Source organism: Phyllostomus discolor, chromosome 14 (assembly GCF_004126475.2).
Source record: "Phyllostomus discolor isolate MPI-MPIP mPhyDis1 chromosome 14, mPhyDis1.pri.v3, whole genome shotgun sequence".
NCBI lineage: Eukaryota > Metazoa > Chordata > Mammalia > Chiroptera > Phyllostomidae > Phyllostomus > Phyllostomus discolor.
The window spans coordinates 40,438,385-40,457,021 of NC_040916.2; the positions used below are offsets into that span (position 1 = coordinate 40,438,385).

The 18,637-nt window shown below is 48.4% G+C and overlaps 1 protein-coding gene across 1 annotated transcript in view; it reads left to right on the forward strand.

Annotated features, from left to right (window-relative positions):
• The window catches only part of SLC22A15 (solute carrier family 22 member 15), a 69,915-nt gene that overhangs the window by 6,941 nt on the left and 44,337 nt on the right, over nt 1–18,637 (forward strand). The window contains exon 2 of the mRNA XM_028502769.2: nt 7,339–7,551. Within this exon, the coding sequence (XP_028358570.1) occupies nt 7,339–7,551 (213 nt within the window). The remainder of the gene's footprint in view (nt 1–7,338; nt 7,552–18,637) is intronic.

An 18,637-nucleotide genomic window follows, 5' to 3' on the forward strand; every position in this document is an offset into this window, starting at 1 on the left:
TGTCACACAACATTGGGAATGCCTGCTGGTGCTCATAAAGGAACCAATACATCTTTTTTAATGGCTGTAGCACCGTGTTCCGGGGCCTGGCTCTGCTGTCATGGGCTCACTTACTTCTCTTTTGTTGCAAAGCTGGGCTGGCCCTCCCCTCTCTCCCACAGTCCCACAGCCCCCATGTGCGCAGCCCGCGCTGCGGGGTTGTTCTTTGGCTGTGGCCTTCGCTTCTTCCGTCAAACGTTTACCGCTCTCCTCAAGACCACATTTCTCCTGACCCCACTTCTCTCATTGTCCCTGGATGTTCTTTGTTCCAACTTTATGAATGAGAAGCGCAGTTACTAGGTGTAAACTCTTTTTACTTCAAAATTCACTTTTATCCTCGCCTGTCAATACGTTTCTCCACGGTGTCCAAGAGGAAGATGTATCCCTGTCCTCTTCCCAGGGATATCCTCTCCCTTGTCTTGGTTCTGGGCTTCTCCACCACGAGTTCTCTCTCGTGGTCTGTCTTTCTGTGTTCACTGACACCCCAAAGTGTGGCTTGCGTGGTGGACCTACGTGGTACGTGGAAATAGCATTAGCTAGCGCTAACTTGCAAAGTGAGAGGTTATTCTCTCTTCAGTCCTTCCTTAACCTTCTATGTATCAAAGGAGAAAGTCTCATTTGGTGCTGGCTCTTCTTAAAACACTTGCAAATATTTCTCTTTTAACAAAGGGAATGAACTAGAATTGAAGAATTAAAGAATGTTTAGCCTTTGGCAGAAAACATTCCCTAGTTAGAATTTAATAACCTTCTGTTTTAGTTGTATTTATTATTCACTTTCTAAAACTTCTTTTTAAACTGTGAATCATTTTAAATGAAATCCAGAGAATAACATCCCAAACACACATGTACCTACTTCTAGATTTAACAAGTGCTCATATTTTGCCATATTTGTTCAAGGTTCTGTCAGTCAAAATTCACCCGGAGAAGCAGGAAGCAGAACTCCTAGAATGGAGATACATGTACATGTATACATGTGTGTGTCTGTGTTGTATATGTACATGTATAGGTATACGGTTTTATATGTAATCAACAAATAATTTGTCATGAGGACCTGACCATATGCAGCTGTGGGAGCTGGCTCAGCTGGCTCATCCCGGTAGGGCTGCAGTCTTCGTGTCTGACGCTGGGGCTTGGAGCCCGCAGGGAGGCAGCCCAGAAGGAAGGGGCATCTGGAGCCCACCGGGACACACTGGAATCCGTGTCCCTCTCACTGCCTCCAGCCCCGACGAAGCAAATGCCTTGCATCACAGAATTAAACACACACCTGGCCCAGGAGTCAGAGAAGCTGAAGGAGGGGCGGAGGAAGAGGAATCGGGCTGCAGGTCCAGCTGCTGGGTCACACGGACCAGGTGAGCCAGGGAAGAAGTGACAAGGTGCAGGAGGCACGAAGCGCTGCCCCGACCCACTGAGCATAAAAACAAGATGGCTGCTCCTTTGCTTTCACTCCTCCCCCCAGATCCTGCCTGAAGACATCTCTCACTGCCCACCTTAAATAAAAGCATACCAGCCGACACTTGGCATAGTAACAGGGCGAGGATTTTTGTAGTTCCATCTGTCTGGTCCTATCTGTAGTGATGAAACATTTCTCTACAGATTTACTTAAGTCGAAAGATTTGAATGAATTTAAAAGAAGACTACCAAGTAAATAATAGGGAACCAAACACGGGCATTTAAACCTCTTACGGGGCGCACTCAGATGACTGAAGTTTGGGAAAAGCTTCGTCAGCTGGCCCTGCGGTATTTCTTCAAAGAAACACTAAAAATACGTTCTTTACTCTCCTGACTTTGATTGGGCTATTTCTTTGGCCTAGAATTTCTTTCCCCTGGTTTTTGCTCTGATCAGCACCCCCTGCAGGCTTTCACTAGCTAGCCCGGGGGTCACATTGGGGCCATTCCCTTGTTCCCTGGGCTGAAATCCCCGTCACCTCTGTTGTGCCCTCTGTCACTGCATTCGGACCACAGCTGATGTGGCGTTTGTCAGAACCTGTCTGCCCCTGCAGCTCTGGGTGTATTTGTTGTCGTGACTTGAACACATATGCCCAGAAAGAAACAACTGCTTCTTATCCATCCTTGATATTACCTGAGACTTATAATATTGTACAATGCATTGCAAAGTGTTGGCACTCAGTAAAATTTTTAAAAAATTAAACCGAAATAATAGGAGGAAGGTGGACCAGTGGTGGTATTTCTCTCTTGGAAGAGAGAAAGGAACAGCTGCAGGTTAGATGGTGTGCCCAAAGTCTTAATTAGTGGTTGGAGCCAAGATCAAGTTCTAGAATTACTGGTTTTTAATCTGTTATCCTCTTTCAACCCCCTTACACTGTTCTGCAAGGAATTAGCTGAAATGTATCACAGGCTCTTGGGTTTCTTGAAAGGATATAGAAGTGTCAGTTGGGGTTTCTTTCCTTCAGGAGAGGACAAATCACTAGGAAATCAGAATTTAACTATATCTGCACTGTTAAATAATGATGCGAAATAATATTCCCACAGTAAATAATGCAGGCACGGCACATCCGTGACTTAAGAAAGGGGACGTTAGCGGGTTCTAGAGTGGTCCATTGACTTCAGAAGGAGGGCTGACCTTGAGCTGAACTTTGAAGCGTGGGTTTAGGGAGAAATGGGTCATTCCAGGTGGAAAAACATAAAATCAGAAAAAGCGTAGAAGAGGAAACAACCTGTACCCTTGCTACACACGGTGCGGCCCAGACCAGCAGCCTTGACCTCAGCGGAGCTCGATAGAAAGGCAGACTCTTGGGTCCCTCCCCAGGGCCTAGGGAATCAAACAGTGCGTCAGAGTTTGGGAGGGGCTGGTGGGGCCGTGCAGTTTACTGCTGGCTGAAGACACATCCCATCTGACCCTCAGCGTAGGTTAGTGAGATATGAATGAATTAGGTAAGGATGTACTACTGGTGTCCATTCTTACTAGACGAACACATGACGTTTATCGAGGTGTTGGTTTGCTGAAAGGTTGCCAGAGCTGAGGTCCAGGTTTACAGATGGCACGTTTGTTTCACACCACACGGTGAGGTGTGGCGTCCGGGGAACTGAACAGGCCGGCTCAGAGCCCGGATGTGGGGCAGGCAGCAGCGGGCCACGGGTGGGGGGGATCCGGGGTGCTGGGCTGTTTATTATGTATCCACTCCTGCACTTTGACCGGGAGAGCTTCGTGAGGAGTGACTCAGGGAGACTGATCGGGTGGAGGGATTAGATTAGAGTGGGGAAGAAACAAGACTTAGAGGCACCAGCTATTCAGGACACGACAACTAAAAATGTTTAAGTTCAAGAAAATACGTCATATCAGTAAATCACCTTAAAAATATTTATGGAATGCACCCATTGTGCTGGGCCCCGGCAGCTGGTCGTGCCTGCGTCCTGCGTTTGGCTCAGTCGGTGAGACTCCTGAGCACCAGGTGCCCGGAAGGCTAACAGTAATGACAGGAATGAAATCACCTTTGATTTTTCCTGCTTTTTTTTTCTCTGAAAAAAGCTCTGGCCCCAAAGGTAGGTGGCTCCCAGTCTCATCCTGGTTTTGCTGTTAGTGCTAGTGGTAACCTTGAATGAGTCACTGATGGCTCTGGAGCTCGTTTCTCCTGCTGCGAGCAGACGCCCCACGGCCCGTGACGTCATAGACAAGCTATTGTGGTGGGAGAGTTATGGAGACGGTTCTGGTTTCCTGAGTATCACAAAAGCTTGTAATGCTGTGAAACATGAAATGGCTTTTAAAACCTTCACTTTCTGAAACTTTTAAAATTTCAGTCCCCGAGTGCATTTTAGTCGCTTTTCTAATTAGAATTATGCTGAGAGGGAACGAAGCCCCAGCCATCTGTGGCTCTTGCTCTCCTTCCCTGGAGGTGGCACTGGAGACGATAATGATTTGTTCGAGGTGTTGTCGGTCCCCCTCCGGAGGAGAACAGGTGGCGGTTTCTCATTGTGCCTCGAAGGCCCGTCTGCTGATGGGTGCCGTCCATCCGACAGGAGTGTGCGGGCGCGTGTGCGCCTGGCAGTGGCGGAACAGGGGCGTGAGAGGAGACTTGTACTGTGCAGGAAAGAGGCAGCATGTGAGCTCTGGGATGGTGGGGGAAGCGGGGAACCAACCCAGTGTCCCGCTGTGGGCAGAGCATCCCCGAGACCAGATAGGGGCTCAACCTTTGGTACATAGGACCACGTGACTGCGTGTGGCTCCAGGGTAGGGGACCTAACAGGAATCTCTGCGCAAAGCTGAAGCATCACCTTTCACCTCATCGTCGTGATGCCTCTTCCGTAGCGTGTGTCACATGGTATCAGAGCTGCCCACCTCCTCTGTCTCCCTGATCTTCAGCAACACCCAGTCTGGCCGTGCGTGTCAGACGAGACACAGGCTGGGGCCGCTCTGTGGAGCCCACCCTGCATAGACACACTGCGTGTTTCTGATCCTTCTGGTGACATGAAGCCATGGCCCTGTGTGTCCATTTGGGGGTTGGGGCAGTGCACGTGTGCATGTGCTGGGGGGGGCAAGGGAAACCTTGTGAGGGGTACTGGAGGGTAGAGAAGATGAGAAAGGTAGAAAGTCCTTATTCAGCTTATAGACTGCTGGGAATACGACGGATGAATGCAGGTAATACTGACTCACCAGGGTTCCCTGCTCCCTACAGCACGAATCAGTCTAGGTCTCCACCACCTCTTTGTTTTCCAACTGCCTCCTACACATTGTGGTTTCTGCGGACAATGGCAGCCTCTGCGCAAAGAAACATGACTCAGATTCGAGGACCCTTTGGAGCCTTTCCTCCTTTGCCTAGAACACTGCTTATCCTAGAGCGATCCAGATAAGAATACGACGTGTTTTTTTTTTTTTTTTTTTTTTTTTTTTTTTTTTTTTATAAATAAATTCTTTTCAGGTTTTTTTTATTATTATTTATTTATTTTTAGGGAGAGAAGGGAGGGAGGGAGGGAGAGAGAGAGAGAAAGAGAGAGAGAGAGATCAATGTGCGGTTGCTGGGGGTTATGGCCTGCAACCCAGGAATGTACCCTGGCTGGGAATCGAACCTGGGACACTTCGGTTCCCAGCCCGCGCTCAATCCACTGAGCTACACCAGCCAGGGCTACGACGTGTTAATAATATGTTTCCAGCAAGCACTCGGAGCAGCGCCTGGCCTGTAGGTGGCCTGAGAGAGGTGCTTGCTGTTATTAGCAGTGTTCCATCCTGGTCATTTCTTCCTTTATTCATTTGGCGAGTGTGTGATGCCATGTATCCAGGCCCTGAGATATTTGCTTTGGAAGCCCAAAAGGTGAGTCAGACGGAGATCCTGCCCTCAGGGAGAGTATATTCCAATAGGAAAAATCAGTCAGCCAGTACGTACATACAATGCAGTGAAGAAAATGATAGGACTCCAAGAAAGGTCTAGATGGCGCTTTGGTGGGGTGAGCAGAAGCAGAAGCAGAAGGGGGGCTTCTGGAGAAGCCCGAGAGGAAGGCGGGATGGCGGGAGGTGGCATCCGAGTTGCATGTTGGGAGATGGGAAGGGCTCAGGTGTGTACAGCGGAAGGAAGCGCTTTCCAGGGAAGAGACTGTGGGAGCAAAAGCAGAACAGAGCAAGTCTGGAGAGACCATATAACCAGCTTGCCTTGCTGGGCTGAAGGCCGTGCATTTACCAGAACTGAGTTTTGCGTCATTTCCCGAGTTTCCCTCCTTGCCCCATTTTCTGTTCTCATTTCTGTACCTATCAGTGAAATTTCAGCGGGTTAGACTCAGGAGGGGCCGTGACTAAAACCGTCTCGAGTGCCTTTATAATTACAGCTGCTGCAAAATGTATCACCTCTCTGTTGTTGTAATTACTAAGGTTTCTATTTTTATAAGCTGATCGCCTCCTGTTCTAAAACTTCCTTCATAGTATGCAAATAGGGCCAAGGAAGCAATATAAATCCAGAAACAGGTTTTGCTTTGCACTTTCCAATAAATCACCCACGAGGCTGACCTGCGGCAGCGCTGTGCATCTCGAGAGGCCCGCGGCCATTCCGCTCAAAGCTGATCGGGGCCGCCCTCTGTCCCGCAGCCCACTGAGAGGGGGAAGCCACAGCTTGGGTTTTGCACTGGCTTTCGGTTAGGACGCTCACAATGTGACGACTTCCTCACTCTTACCCTGGCAGTGATTCCATCATCTACTTGTGATGAATCACTGTGCCTTGGTGCTTTAGCTTTTCCGCCTCACAGCTGAGTGTGTTCCCCTGCACAACGGTGTGGAAGGCACGGGGATTAGGGGTGCATGCACCAAGGAACGGACGTACGCCGTGGGCAGGTCTGTCCACCTCAGGCGACATGCCATCCAGTGGGGGTGTTACTGGGTGGTACCGAGCAATCACGAGCTGTGTTTGTTTTAGACCCCTGTTGTTTAAAGGTATTTTCAGGCATCAACTTCTAAGCTAATAGGGCTAATTTCTTAAAATAACAATTTCTCACTTGGGAGAAAGCTCATCCATTTTCTTAATACATGTTCACCTTGAAATAATCATCCAGCAACGAGAGCAGATGCAAACGGAAATCCACAGCATAAAAAGGCTGCATTGGGCCCGAGAGCTTGCAGGCCCTGTTGTGAGCAGCTGAAGAGCCCGGAATAGCTGGGGACAAATGGCACATGTGCTCAGTACGTATCTCTTAAATGAGCGAGTGAGATACTTTTTTCCTTTGGGGAGACAACTACGTGTAGATTAGACAGTGGTAAAGTATAGCCGAAGGTTTTAAAGTGAGTATCTCTTCCTGGAATTTTGAATTTCTTTGCATTGTATTGTAAGTTGTGTACTGTATTTTAAAATATCACCTAGTCAAGTACATATTATGCTATTCTGCTTTAATAAAGCACTCTCACCTGGGTGCCCACCCTCTCATATATATACTTCGTGTGTGTGTGTGTGGTGTACTGCTTTCTGAGACATTTAACTGTGCCAAAGAATCTTCTTGTTTAGTGAATTCAAGGCGAAGGTACTCCTGGACGCTGGTTCATGCTGAACTGGGGGTTTAGTGTTGAGGAGAAAACAGTTGGAATGTTAGTCTTCTAGATCCGAGCCAGTAATATCTTCCCTCCCACCCACCCAGTGTCGAACCATCTATACAGTTGGAAAAAATATCAGCTGCTTTACACGGGGGATCGCTGATGGCTTCATAAGAGTATATCATGAAGCTTCTTTTCTACGATTTTCTCCTTTGTTTCTGATACATCTAGTTTCTATAGCTCATGAAAACACAAAAGCAAGAAACCGGTCATGCAAGGTTTTCGAGCTCACGGACTGTGTTTCCAGCGCAGATGGTTTTGTGTGCTTGCTCCTCCAGCTCTACGTGGCCACGGAGGCCATCCTCATCGCGCTGGTCGGGGCCACGCCGTCGTACCACTGGGACCTGGCAGGGCTCCTGGCCAACCAGAGCCACGGCGGCCAGAGGGCTGGTGACGACCGGGCCCTCGGAGCCTGGCTCCTGAGGGCCAATGGCAGCGAGATCCACAAGCACGTGCACTTCAGCAGCAGCTTCACCTCCATCGCCTCCGAGGTAAGCCGGGCTCGGGGAGCAGGGGAGGGAAGACAGGTCGTCGAGGTCGCTAAGTGACCACACCTCCTGGTCCCAATGGAGCCACCTTTTTGTCTGTTGATTTAAATTTCAGCCACATCTTCAAATAACTTCCTAGTAAATTTCAAACAGATTCTTTTGCCTTCCTACTAAAAATGGGAGGAGCATGAGTCTTAACAAATTCGTTAAATGAAGATAAATAGTCCAAAACAGGTGCCCTTCAGTGATAGTATCCTTTTAAAAAATGAATGAAAACGTCCATGTTGGTTTATTACAGACACAAAAACCAACAAAGTAAAGAGAGAGAAATGTCATGACCCGTCTGGAGCATCCAGGGTCCATGTTTAAGTCCAATGGGCGTGCAGACCACGTGACTGCACAACCTCAGGCACAAATGTACCACTTCCTGTGGGCAGAAGGCCTTACTTTCCAGCGGGGCTTTGCTGGCCGAGAAGGTTCTGAAAAGGACCAAACCTCTTGGGCCAGTCAGAGGGGAATACACTGAGGGTAGACAGTTTGGCACAGAGAGACCCTGGGATGCGGGGCCAGGCTCACGCTCAGCTGGAAAGCACCTGTACTGCTCGTTAAAATAGTCCATGTTCTTCGCCTTCTCCCCACAAGCTCCCCGTTTGCTCACTGCCATTCTGGACGTTTCTCCTCCTTTCCAATTTTCTCGAGTTTATGTCATGGTATTGAATTCTATAGTATACATCGATTGGCCATTTTCTACATCAATTGCAATGATCCTGCTGTGATTTTTTCTTTTTTACCTTCTAACAAGGTGGATTATACTAATTGATTTTTAAATATTGAACCAGCCTTACATCTCTGGATGGCATATAATTATTTTTATATATTGCTGAATTCTATTTGCTAATATTTTGCTAAGGATTTTGGCTTCTGTATTCATGATGTATGTTGGTCTGTAGTTTTGGGGGGTTTTGTATTATTTTTATCTGGTTTTTGTATGAGTAACCCTACCTTCGTAAAATGAATTTAAAAGTGTTTCTATTTCCTAGAAGAGATTATGTAGAATTGGTGTTAGTTCCCTAAACATTTGTTAGAATACTCCATTGAAATCATCTTGGCCTGTAGACTTCTTTTTGAAGAGTTTTAAATTATGAATTCAATTTTCTTAATAGTTATAGGGCTGTTTAAATGGTCTATTTTGCATTGTGAATTTTCAAGGAATTGGTCCATTTCTTCTAAGTGGTCAAATGTGTATGTATAGAGTGGTTCACAGTATGATCTCACTATCCTTGTGACATCTTCAGAGTCCGAAATGCTGTCTCCTCTTTGAGTATATTATTGGTCATTGGCGGCTTCTCTCTTATTTCATTACTTGTCCGCCCTGAGAGAGGTGTGCCAGTCTTATTGATGTTTTTAAAGAGCCAGCATTTGTTTCATTGATTTTTCTCTGTTGTTCTATTTTCAATCTCATTGATTTCTGTTCTGCTCTTTATTATTTCCTTCTTTCTCCTTGCTTTGAGCTTATTTTTGCCTTTTTTTAGGTTCAAGAGGTGGAAGCTTAGATTATTGATGAGAGTATTCATCTTTTCAAATGTAAGCATTTAATGCTATGCATTTCCCTCTCGGGGTGGCTTTAACTGTGTGCCACAAATTTTGACATGCTGTGTTTTAATTTCTATTTAGCTTCATGTATTTTTTTTTCTCTTGGAGATGTCCTCTTTGACCCCTGGATTGTTTAGAAGTATGCTATTTCGTTTCCTAGCATTTGTGGATTTTCCCGTTAGCTTTCTCTTTTATTTCGAGTTTGATTAATTGTTGTCAGAGGATATATTCTGTACGATTTCACTTCTTCTGGTCCAGGATGTGGTCTTTCTTGGTATATGTCCCATTGGCACTTGGACCAAATGTATGTGTTGTTGCTGGTGAGTGGAGTGTTTTATAAATATTGTTTAGATCCTTTTGGTTGATGCTGTTATTGAGGTCTTCTGTGTCCTTGCCAGTCTTCTCCCCAGTTGTTCTATAGATTGTTGAACGAGGAGCATTTGTGTTTCTAATTATAATCACAGATTTATTGATTTCTCTTTTTATTCTTCTTAGTTCTTGCTTCACATACTTTACGGCTCTCCTGTTTGGTATATACATATTTATGGTTGCTATGTCTTTTGGTGGATTGGCTGTCCTATCATTTTATAATCTCCTTCTCTGTGCCTGGTAATTTTTTTTGCGACACATGATAATTTTGTGAAGCTCAAAATTTATTCTCCATAGCTAGACTTTTATTGAATACAGCCACACTCATGTGCTTAGGCATCGTTGGCAGTAATTTTCATGCTGTAATGGTGGGGGTGAGTGGTGGTGACAGAACGTAGAGCCAGAAAAGCTAAACGTGTTTGCTCCCTGGTTCTTTGTCCCTGGTGATTTTATCTGTTCAGAAATGTGCTTTATCCGATATTAACATAGACACTCCTGCTTTCTATGATTAGTGTGAGCATGATACATATTTTTTATTATACGTTAAGTTTGTTTCTTGTAGATAGCATGTAATTGAGTCAGGTTTGTAAATCTACATCGCCAACCTTTGTCTTTGTGTATCTCAATAACCTACACTTAAAGTAATTAATTATATGTTAGGGCATACCTCTCCCATTTTATTTTTGTTTTCTGTTTGTTCTCTCTTTTTTCTTTTTCTCTGTTGTTTATCCTGCCTTTCTGTAGGCTACTGGGACATTTTTCAGAATTCCATTTTGATTTATCTGTAGTGTTTTTGAGTGTATCTCTTTGTATAGTCTTTTTAGTGATTGCCCTTGGCATTACACTGTATATATATATATATATATATATATATATATATATACGTGTGTGTGCGTGTGCAACTTATCACGGTCTACTGATATTGTCAAGTCACTGGCTCAAGTGGCATAAAGAAAGTCTGCCTCACTTTACATTCCTTTGCTCTCCCCTGTGTATAATACAGTTATTGTAAATATTTTCCTTACTTTTAGGACCACACTGCACAGTGTTACAATACATATAAAAAGCGCTCCCCGTGCCTCTGGAGGGAGCGAGCAGGCTCCGTCGGGGCTTCTTCTGTTGCCCCCTAGCGTTGCTGAGTCGCTGGCTGTCCTGGCGCCCGGCCTGGGATGTGGAAGGCAAGAGGAACCTGGGGCTCTCATCTCCGTGCCATTTTTGGGCCCCCGGGCCCCCACTGGGTCTTCTTGCCCCCTTTCAGAATTGCCTTTTGTTTGTTTTATGCACAATGTCCAGGGTTTTGGTGACACATCGTGGGATGAATAGGGAGAAGTAGGGTGACTCCGTCTTCCTGCAGGTGAAAGTCCCCTTGTGTCCTTTCGGCCCGCTCACCACTTCATTGGAGCACTTCAGACGTGGTTGGCATGGCCAGATACTCCAGGTTCCTCTGGCACTTTCCCTCCCCAACCGCAGAAAGCCATTTCTCCAGAAAGCCCTGGTTCTATTTATGGCCCCCATGGGATTTTGAAATGGGTGAGAACAATAGGTCTGCTCACCGCGTTACAATGAAAGTGAATTTCAGACCAAATTTTGCCACACCTGGAAGCACTTGCTAACTAAATTCTTTTCTCTCAAAGCACAAAGTAAACCGTCTTGCAGGCTGGAGAAGTCCTAGCTCCGTGGTTTTACAGGTGTCCCCAACTGCGTGCACGACAGGCCAGGGAGACAAAGTCCAGCTTTGCAGAGTCAGCGCACTGACCCCTTCCCCGCCAGCTTCAAGCAGACAGAACCTTCCAGAGTTCGTGTTGGCTCAGGACCAAGGAGAGGTGTGAGCCTAGGAAAGCCCCTCTGTACATACAGAGGGCAGACCACACTGGGTTGTCTCAGAGATTCACGGAACGGCCGTGAGTGTCTCTAAGATACATTGAGCTAATGTATCTTAGAATGCCTTTGCTTTCACCAGGGATGGCCCCTGTTTAAAATTCAGTGTTGCTGGTCAGCAGGCCACTGTGTTAATGAAGGACCAGCACAGCGCCCATTGTCGATAGCGACAAGGACTATTGCTGCCCTGGTAGAGATTCCTCTGGAGAATGGGCTTTCTGCAGTGGAGGCCAGTGGAGCACTGCCAGGCAGGGCAGCCCTGATGGGCCTGCCCGTGGGGCTGCAGTGAGAGCTTGGCCAGAGGAACATTCACGAAGAATGTCCCACAGTACACTCTTAATACCTTAAATTAAATAACATAGCAATGCTATGCTTCAGCATGACAGGCACTCCACACATTTCTGTGGAATTGAATTAAATTAATACTAATGGAATCTATACTTAGGAGCCCTTTTAGGTATCACCAGAGGGACAGCATTATTGGCCAATGCTTATTGAGCAGCTACTACTCACCTGATGCTGGAGAAAACCTTGGTACAAGGAGGGAGACAGCTGTCAGACCCTGTGCCCCAGCACAGTGGGCCTGGGTGCCCTGGGCACCAGTGCATCTCCTGGCTGGCGCCCGGGAGCCCTACCTGCACAGTGCTTGACTGGAGGCTGAGCACGGAGGGGAGGGAGCCCAGAGAGCTAGGCTGCCAGGCCAAAGAGCTGGTAGAGAGAGGAGAGAAGGAGTTGAATAGCTTCTTTGGCAAGTGCTGACGAGCTGTAAGGCCACTCTGAGAAGGAAAGGATGAAGGGCTAAGGTGGCCCTCACCTTCCCTACCCGTGAGGGTAGCTGCGTGTTCCTCTTCTCGCCCCTGGGGTAGATAGGTGGGTCTCTGTCTCTCTTGCCATCCGTCCTTGTCAGACTGTAACTCTGTGTCCCCTCTCTCCCTCCATCCGTCCCTCTGTCCCTCCTCTCCTTCCTTCCTTCCCTCCATCCATCTGGCTTTTCTCTCTCCTTATTTCTCTCTGCCTCTGTCATTGTATCCTCCTGTGTCTGTTCTCTATTCCCACCTCTCTCCTCTGTCTGTCTCTCTGCATTTACCTTCTGTTTTTCCTCTCTGCCTTTCTCTGTGTCTGTCTCACTGGACTGTCTCTCTCCATCTCCGTGTGTTCTTCTCTTTGTCCCTTGCTCTTCCTTCCCCACCCTCTCTCATGCACGTGTCCTTTTCCTCGTTCCCACCACGCAGGCCCGCCAATGCACACATGCGTGGATGTCCGTGCTGTGTTGTGCACACAGATTCATGAACATGTGGGGCTTTCCTCCCGTGGAACAGAGGCACACTCACATTCTCACCCATCAGAAGGTCAGGCAGTTGTCCAGCTCAGAGGCCAGTCTCAAGGCACAATATTCCCTGTGCAGACAGTGACCCGCAGTCTCCAGCAGGTGCTCCGAGGTGTGTCCAGACCTGCGGGTGGGGGTGGGGGTGGGGCTGCCAGCCACCCAGCCGGGTGGAGTCTGTGCGCTGTCGTGGGGATGCTGGGGTCATGGCCGGGTTAGGATGTGTTATCTGTGGAGCATCCCAGGTGCTGAACTGGCTGCTTCCAGCCCGAGGGGGTTCCTGGTGCTCTGCAAGGGTAGCTGTGGCCTGTCCGCCCTGCTGAGGGAGGAGTGCAGGTGGCATCGTTGCCACAGAGTGGGGCACAAGTCCACGGTCCCCATAGGATCCTCAGTTGTGACAAGACCGTTCTAATACTTTGCAAGGAGTTTGCGGGTGAGAAGGTGGGTTTCACAAGCCTTGGTGGGTAAACGAGAGTGAGGAGGCAGATGAGCGTGAGTGCCTTGGGCTCACTCGTGTGTGCTGCTGGCTGAGTCCTGTCGGCAGCCCGCCCTGCAGATCAAACCACTGACATGTAGGGAAATTAAAGAACTTTTCCTGAATCACATACTTACTAAGCCGCTGGTCTGGGAATTTGATGAGCCTGAATTCTTTGCGCTGCACCCAGAATTTCCCCGCTTCTCCCCCTTTATCTTGGCATTTCCATGTAGAAAAGAGCTGGATGGTTTGCTGTACTCATTGAAAGGGCACGGGGTCCAGGCCCCAGCACCTGGGCCACTGCCAGTCGTCCTGGGCAGCCCCCAAAGCGCCTCCGTGCAGGCGTGGGAGGAACTCGGCTGCACCAGGAAGAGCCGGCGGAAGTGCGGGTGGGTGGACTGGCGAGAGCGAAGGTGAGCAGGGTGACTGGGGTGTGACGGCAGGAGGTGCCCACTGGGGGTTGAAAGCTGAGCAAAGTGAAATGCACCGACCTGGGCTGCCCGTCACCCGCCTGCTGTGGCCTCTGACAGGGGAAGAAGAGCAGGGAATCACGACGTTTGTATTGTGGCTGGCAGGCTAAAAATCTAAGATTGCACAGTCTGGAGTAGCCAGCTGACTTCACCCAGGGCCACACTGTTCGCAGCTGGGGGTGCGTGGCCTTGGATTGCCTTTCCGCTGCAGCATCGGACAGAGCAGAAATGGAGGCGGGGAGCCAGCCCACCTGCGACTCCGTCTGGAGCGTGCCTTCCCTGAGGCGACGCAGCTCCCAGACATTTGATTCCGACTCAGGAGGATTCTGGCTAGCAATCCCCCACCCAAAAAGATCACACAGATACTAGAGTAATGATTCAGTTAGGCTGGTAACTGGTGCAGTCGCTATGGAAAACAGTATGGAGGTTCCTCAAAAAGTTAGAACTAGATCTACCACACTACCCAGCAGTTCCACCTCTGAGTGTTTCTCTGCAGAAAATGAAAACGCTAATACAATACAATATATGAATCCCTGTGTTCATTGTAGCATTATTTATAACATCCAAGACATGGAAGCAGCCTGAGAGCTTATCAGTAGGTGAGTAGATAGGGAAGATGTGATACACACACACACACACACACACACACACACAGGGACATTACGTAGTTGTAAAAATGAATGGAATCTTGCCATTTGTGACAACATAGAGTAGTATGCTAAGTGGAATAAGTCAGACAGAGAAAGAGAAACACTGTATGATTTCACTTATAAATGCAATCTAAAGAACAAAATAAACGAACAAACAAAATAGAAACGGACTCATAGACACAGAGAGCACACTGATGGTTGCCAGAGCAGGGGGCCTGGGGGATGGGTTCAAGGTGAAGGGAAATAAGGGGCATGGGCTCTCAGTTATGAAGCAAACGGTCCCTGGACGGAACGCACAGCGTAGGGAGCGTAGTCAGTGACGCCGTGAGGACTGTGTGCGGTGAGAGGCGGTGACCGGACTTCCCCAGGTGACCACACTGTAGCGTCCCTCAGTGTGGAATCACTACGTTGTACACCTGGAACTAACGTAGTATTTTATGTCAACTAATCTTTAGTTAAAGTAAAAGTACAACTTGGAAAAAAATTTGTCAAGCCCCCCAAAACTTACAGGTTTCCTAACATAGCAAAACAATAACAAAGGAGAATTAAATAGAGTGAACAACAGCTCATGTTCTCCGCAGCGGCCTGCAGCCCCAGGGTTAAAGGGTCACCCCCACGTCTCCCCCTTGAATACGAGGCCTGTCCAGAAAAAGTCCAGCCATTGTTAATGTAACGAGAATGGTTTGCATGGCACTGAGGTAACCTGGCAGTGAAGGAGAGTGGACTGGAATGCGCACAGGCAAACAATGACGGCTTCACTGTACTAGTCAGTGGGGGCGGAAGACGCCGTTGAGTGAGCATGTGCACTGCGTGGCCATCGCATTAAAAAATGAGCGAGTAGAGCAATGAATCTGCATCAGATTTTGCATTGAACTTGAACATTCCTCTGTGGAAGCTATTCGGATGATTCAGAAGGCCACAGCTATGGGCTACTGGTGACTGGCGGCTTCATCGCAACAATGTGCCTGCTCATGCATCACGTCTTGTGCAGAGTTTTTTGGCAAAACATCAAATCACCCAGGTGACTCAGCCTCCCTGTAGCTCAGTTATGGTGCCCTGTGACTTCCGGCTTTTCCCAAAACTAAAATCACCTTTGAAAGGGAAAAGATTTCAGACTGTCAATGAGATTCAGGAAAATATAACGGGGAAGCTGATGGTGATTGGGAGAACTGTGTGAGGTCCCAAAGTGTCTACTTTGAAGGGGACTGAGGCGTCATTGTCCCATGTACAGTGTTTCTTATATGTTATATCTTCTTCAATAAATGTCTCTGTTTTTCATATTACGTAGCTGGACGCTTTCTGGAGAGACCTTCTTATACCCAGATGCAAGAAGAGGCTCATCTGCTTTATGCTTTTAGTGCAGAGTATCATGTTCCCCCCAAATTCATTTCATTTTATTTCAGTGTACAAAAGGGATGTCCCCCCTGTGTGCTGCCACCTCCTACTCAGAGTGTGAGTGACAGGTGTGTCCACACCCTCTCCTTGTGCCTTGGACTCTGCAGCCCTGTCTGGGTGGCGGTCCAAGTCCTGGAGTGGTTTGGAGCGGGTGGCATGGGTGGCTTCCAAGTTTCCTGCTGCCACTGCTGTGATGACAGGAGTCAGCGGAGAAACAGTGACGGAGGGACGAGTAACTCAAGTGATGATCGGGGGCAGCCGGGGCCAGCAGTGCCAGGCAGGTGGCGATGTCGCCGCTCTGTCCGCCGCAGTCACCTTCAGGACAGCGCAGTGCAGCCCCAGGCCAAGCGCGCCCTCCCCTTAGTTTCTCAGCGCTCATTCCGTGCTGATGCCCTCTCTAGTCTTCCAGGTGCTCCTCAAGCGCTGCAAAGTGCTAATGTTGAAGCCGGTACCCAAGCTGGTCGTTAGGTTGGTGAACATCCCTAATATATAATCTGCGGTGTAGAGATAACGTATGGTTCTTACTGAAGTCATTTGGTATAAAATGAGAGTTAAAAAAATAAGTATAAAGTCTCGTTGACCTTTCATACAAGACTTTCGAAAGGAAATATCAAGGTAGAGCCTGCAGAACTCCGTGGTTTAAGGAGATGGTGTCCCAGATACACGTTTTACCACTCCCACCGGCCCCTTATCACATTCAGGTCGGGCCCTGCAGAAATTATTCGTGGAGGGTTTTGGGAAGGGTGAATAAAAGGTTATGTGGATATTAACTTTGAATCAATGCAAAAAAACCCCTCTAATCTAGGAGTCTTGGCTATTTTAAAATGAGTTAATAGCGATTGGGGTGAATTTATGTAGCAAATTGCTGTCTGCTATATTCAAATTATTCTCTGAGCTCTGACTCATTCAGAAAGGACCAAATATCACGGAGACACAATTATTATGCTTAATTAACGTTTGCAACCAAAAAAGAGTAAGGTTGGAATCTTTAATATCATTATAGATAGAACAACTGAGATTGACTGATTACTATCTGGAGATTAATATATTTTCCCCAAGCCATATCCTGGGGTCAAAAGACAGAATATTAAAACTATTTGAAAAATTCACTGCAATAATTGCTTTAGGGGCTAATTTTTTTTTAAATGCCTTGCTTCCTTACGCCTGTACTACTGACTGTTACAGACTGCACACTTCATCCATTAAGCGGTAATTCAGAGTGACAACTACACTGAAATGAAGCAAGTTAGTTAATCACCATGAAATTGTTCCTGAACCGCCCTGTCCAAGTTCTTCCTAATCCCAAAGGGCCTCTGATCACCTGGTTTTCTCCTGCAAGCAGAGTTTTCCTGTCCAAAGCCATAAATATTTGGGGGGCGGGGGGTGGGGGACCTGGACAGTGGGAGAGTGAAGTGGGGCTGGAATTGTCATCAGAAGCGCTCAGGATATTTGAGAGAACAGTCGCCCGCTGCCCCGTGGGTGGTGCGGAGCCCTCAGGAGGGGCTGCAAGGCTGGGGAAGCTGCTCTTCGTTCTGGCCTTGTAGCCTTGAGACGCAGAAGCAGAAGCGCTGGGAGTCCGGGAGGGGCCCGGGCTGGAAAAAGGGCTCGGGTTTCACCACCGTGGGAATTGGGGTGACAAGACGCTCCATCAATAATCATGTGCCCAGGCTCTTGGTCGGCCACCCGAACAGCTCAGAGAAGCCGCCTGAGCCTTCCTTGTTCTTCAGGACCAAGTAGGCTGCGCCCAGGACAGCCACGGGGTCTGTCGCTCTGGGGTCTGTCACCCTCGCAGGGAGGGCGGAGTTGGGGCTTGTGACCCCCACTGGGCTTGTGACCAAGTCTGCCCCGCTTAGAAGGCCACAGCAGCCAGGTGAGGGGCACGGGGGCCTGGCCTGAGCCCCCACCCCCACTGCTCTCAGTGGGGACCCGCGGGAGCAGCAAACACACTGCTTCCTGCTTCCGTTTCCGGGGCTTCAGGAAGTTTCCATTTCAGGGGCGCACGTTTTGCCTTTGCAGTTTTTCCAGCCAGGTTTCAAAAACAACTGCCCATTTTTCTTTCTCTTTAGCTTTCTTTCCCATGACGGTTGAGGCTTAAGATAAAACCACAGTATTCCACATCGCTGATTGGCTCCAGGAAGAGGGAAAACCCCTCTGATCACAAATCTCCTCCCTCCCCCCAGTCCCTGTGACCAGAATGCCACCCAGTGACTCCACGGGAACGGCGACTAGTTAGCGAGTTCTCTGCCTGTCCCTAAACTCACACTCCATACTTGACGTTGCGACGTTCAGATATTTATTGTCTGTGAAGATGCCTGTAAGACTGTAGCACTTAACTCTTATTCCCCAAAGAACTCAGCAGGCATTTAATTAGTGCTGGCAGATACTGTCAGGTAAGCGCTTGGGATACGTACCTACACTTAAGAAGCTCACTTCATTGTAGGGGAGAGAAAAGTAAACAGTTGACCACACATCGTATTAGAAGCAAATAGAGAGGGCTCTGGCAGGAAGGGGAGCGTGGTCGGCCCTTCTCCAGGGAGTCAGGTAGGACTTCAGGTGAGAGGAGCCGCTTATGCTTACCGTGTGTTGTGGATGAATGGGGCCCATGGGGAAGGACGGGTGAGGGTGGAGGACAAAGGCGGGGCCTGTACAAGAGTGATCAGCACCAGGCTTCTTGGCAAAAGTGGACTTTTCCCTGGGGAGCCGTGCCCTCCCCTGGGGGCTGCGAAGATCCTGCATCATTCATGTGTGGGTAGAGCAGTCATCCGCCCTCTGTGGGCCAGAGCGAGGACAGGAGGGGCACAGCTTCCTTGCGGAGGGCACCGACCGGACCACCCTCGAGGAAGCTCAGGATGCAGGGTCTTCATCACCCACCCACTGCCCCTACCAGGAGAGGGGGCTGGGCTGAGAGCATGTTTCTCAACTCTGGCACCATGAG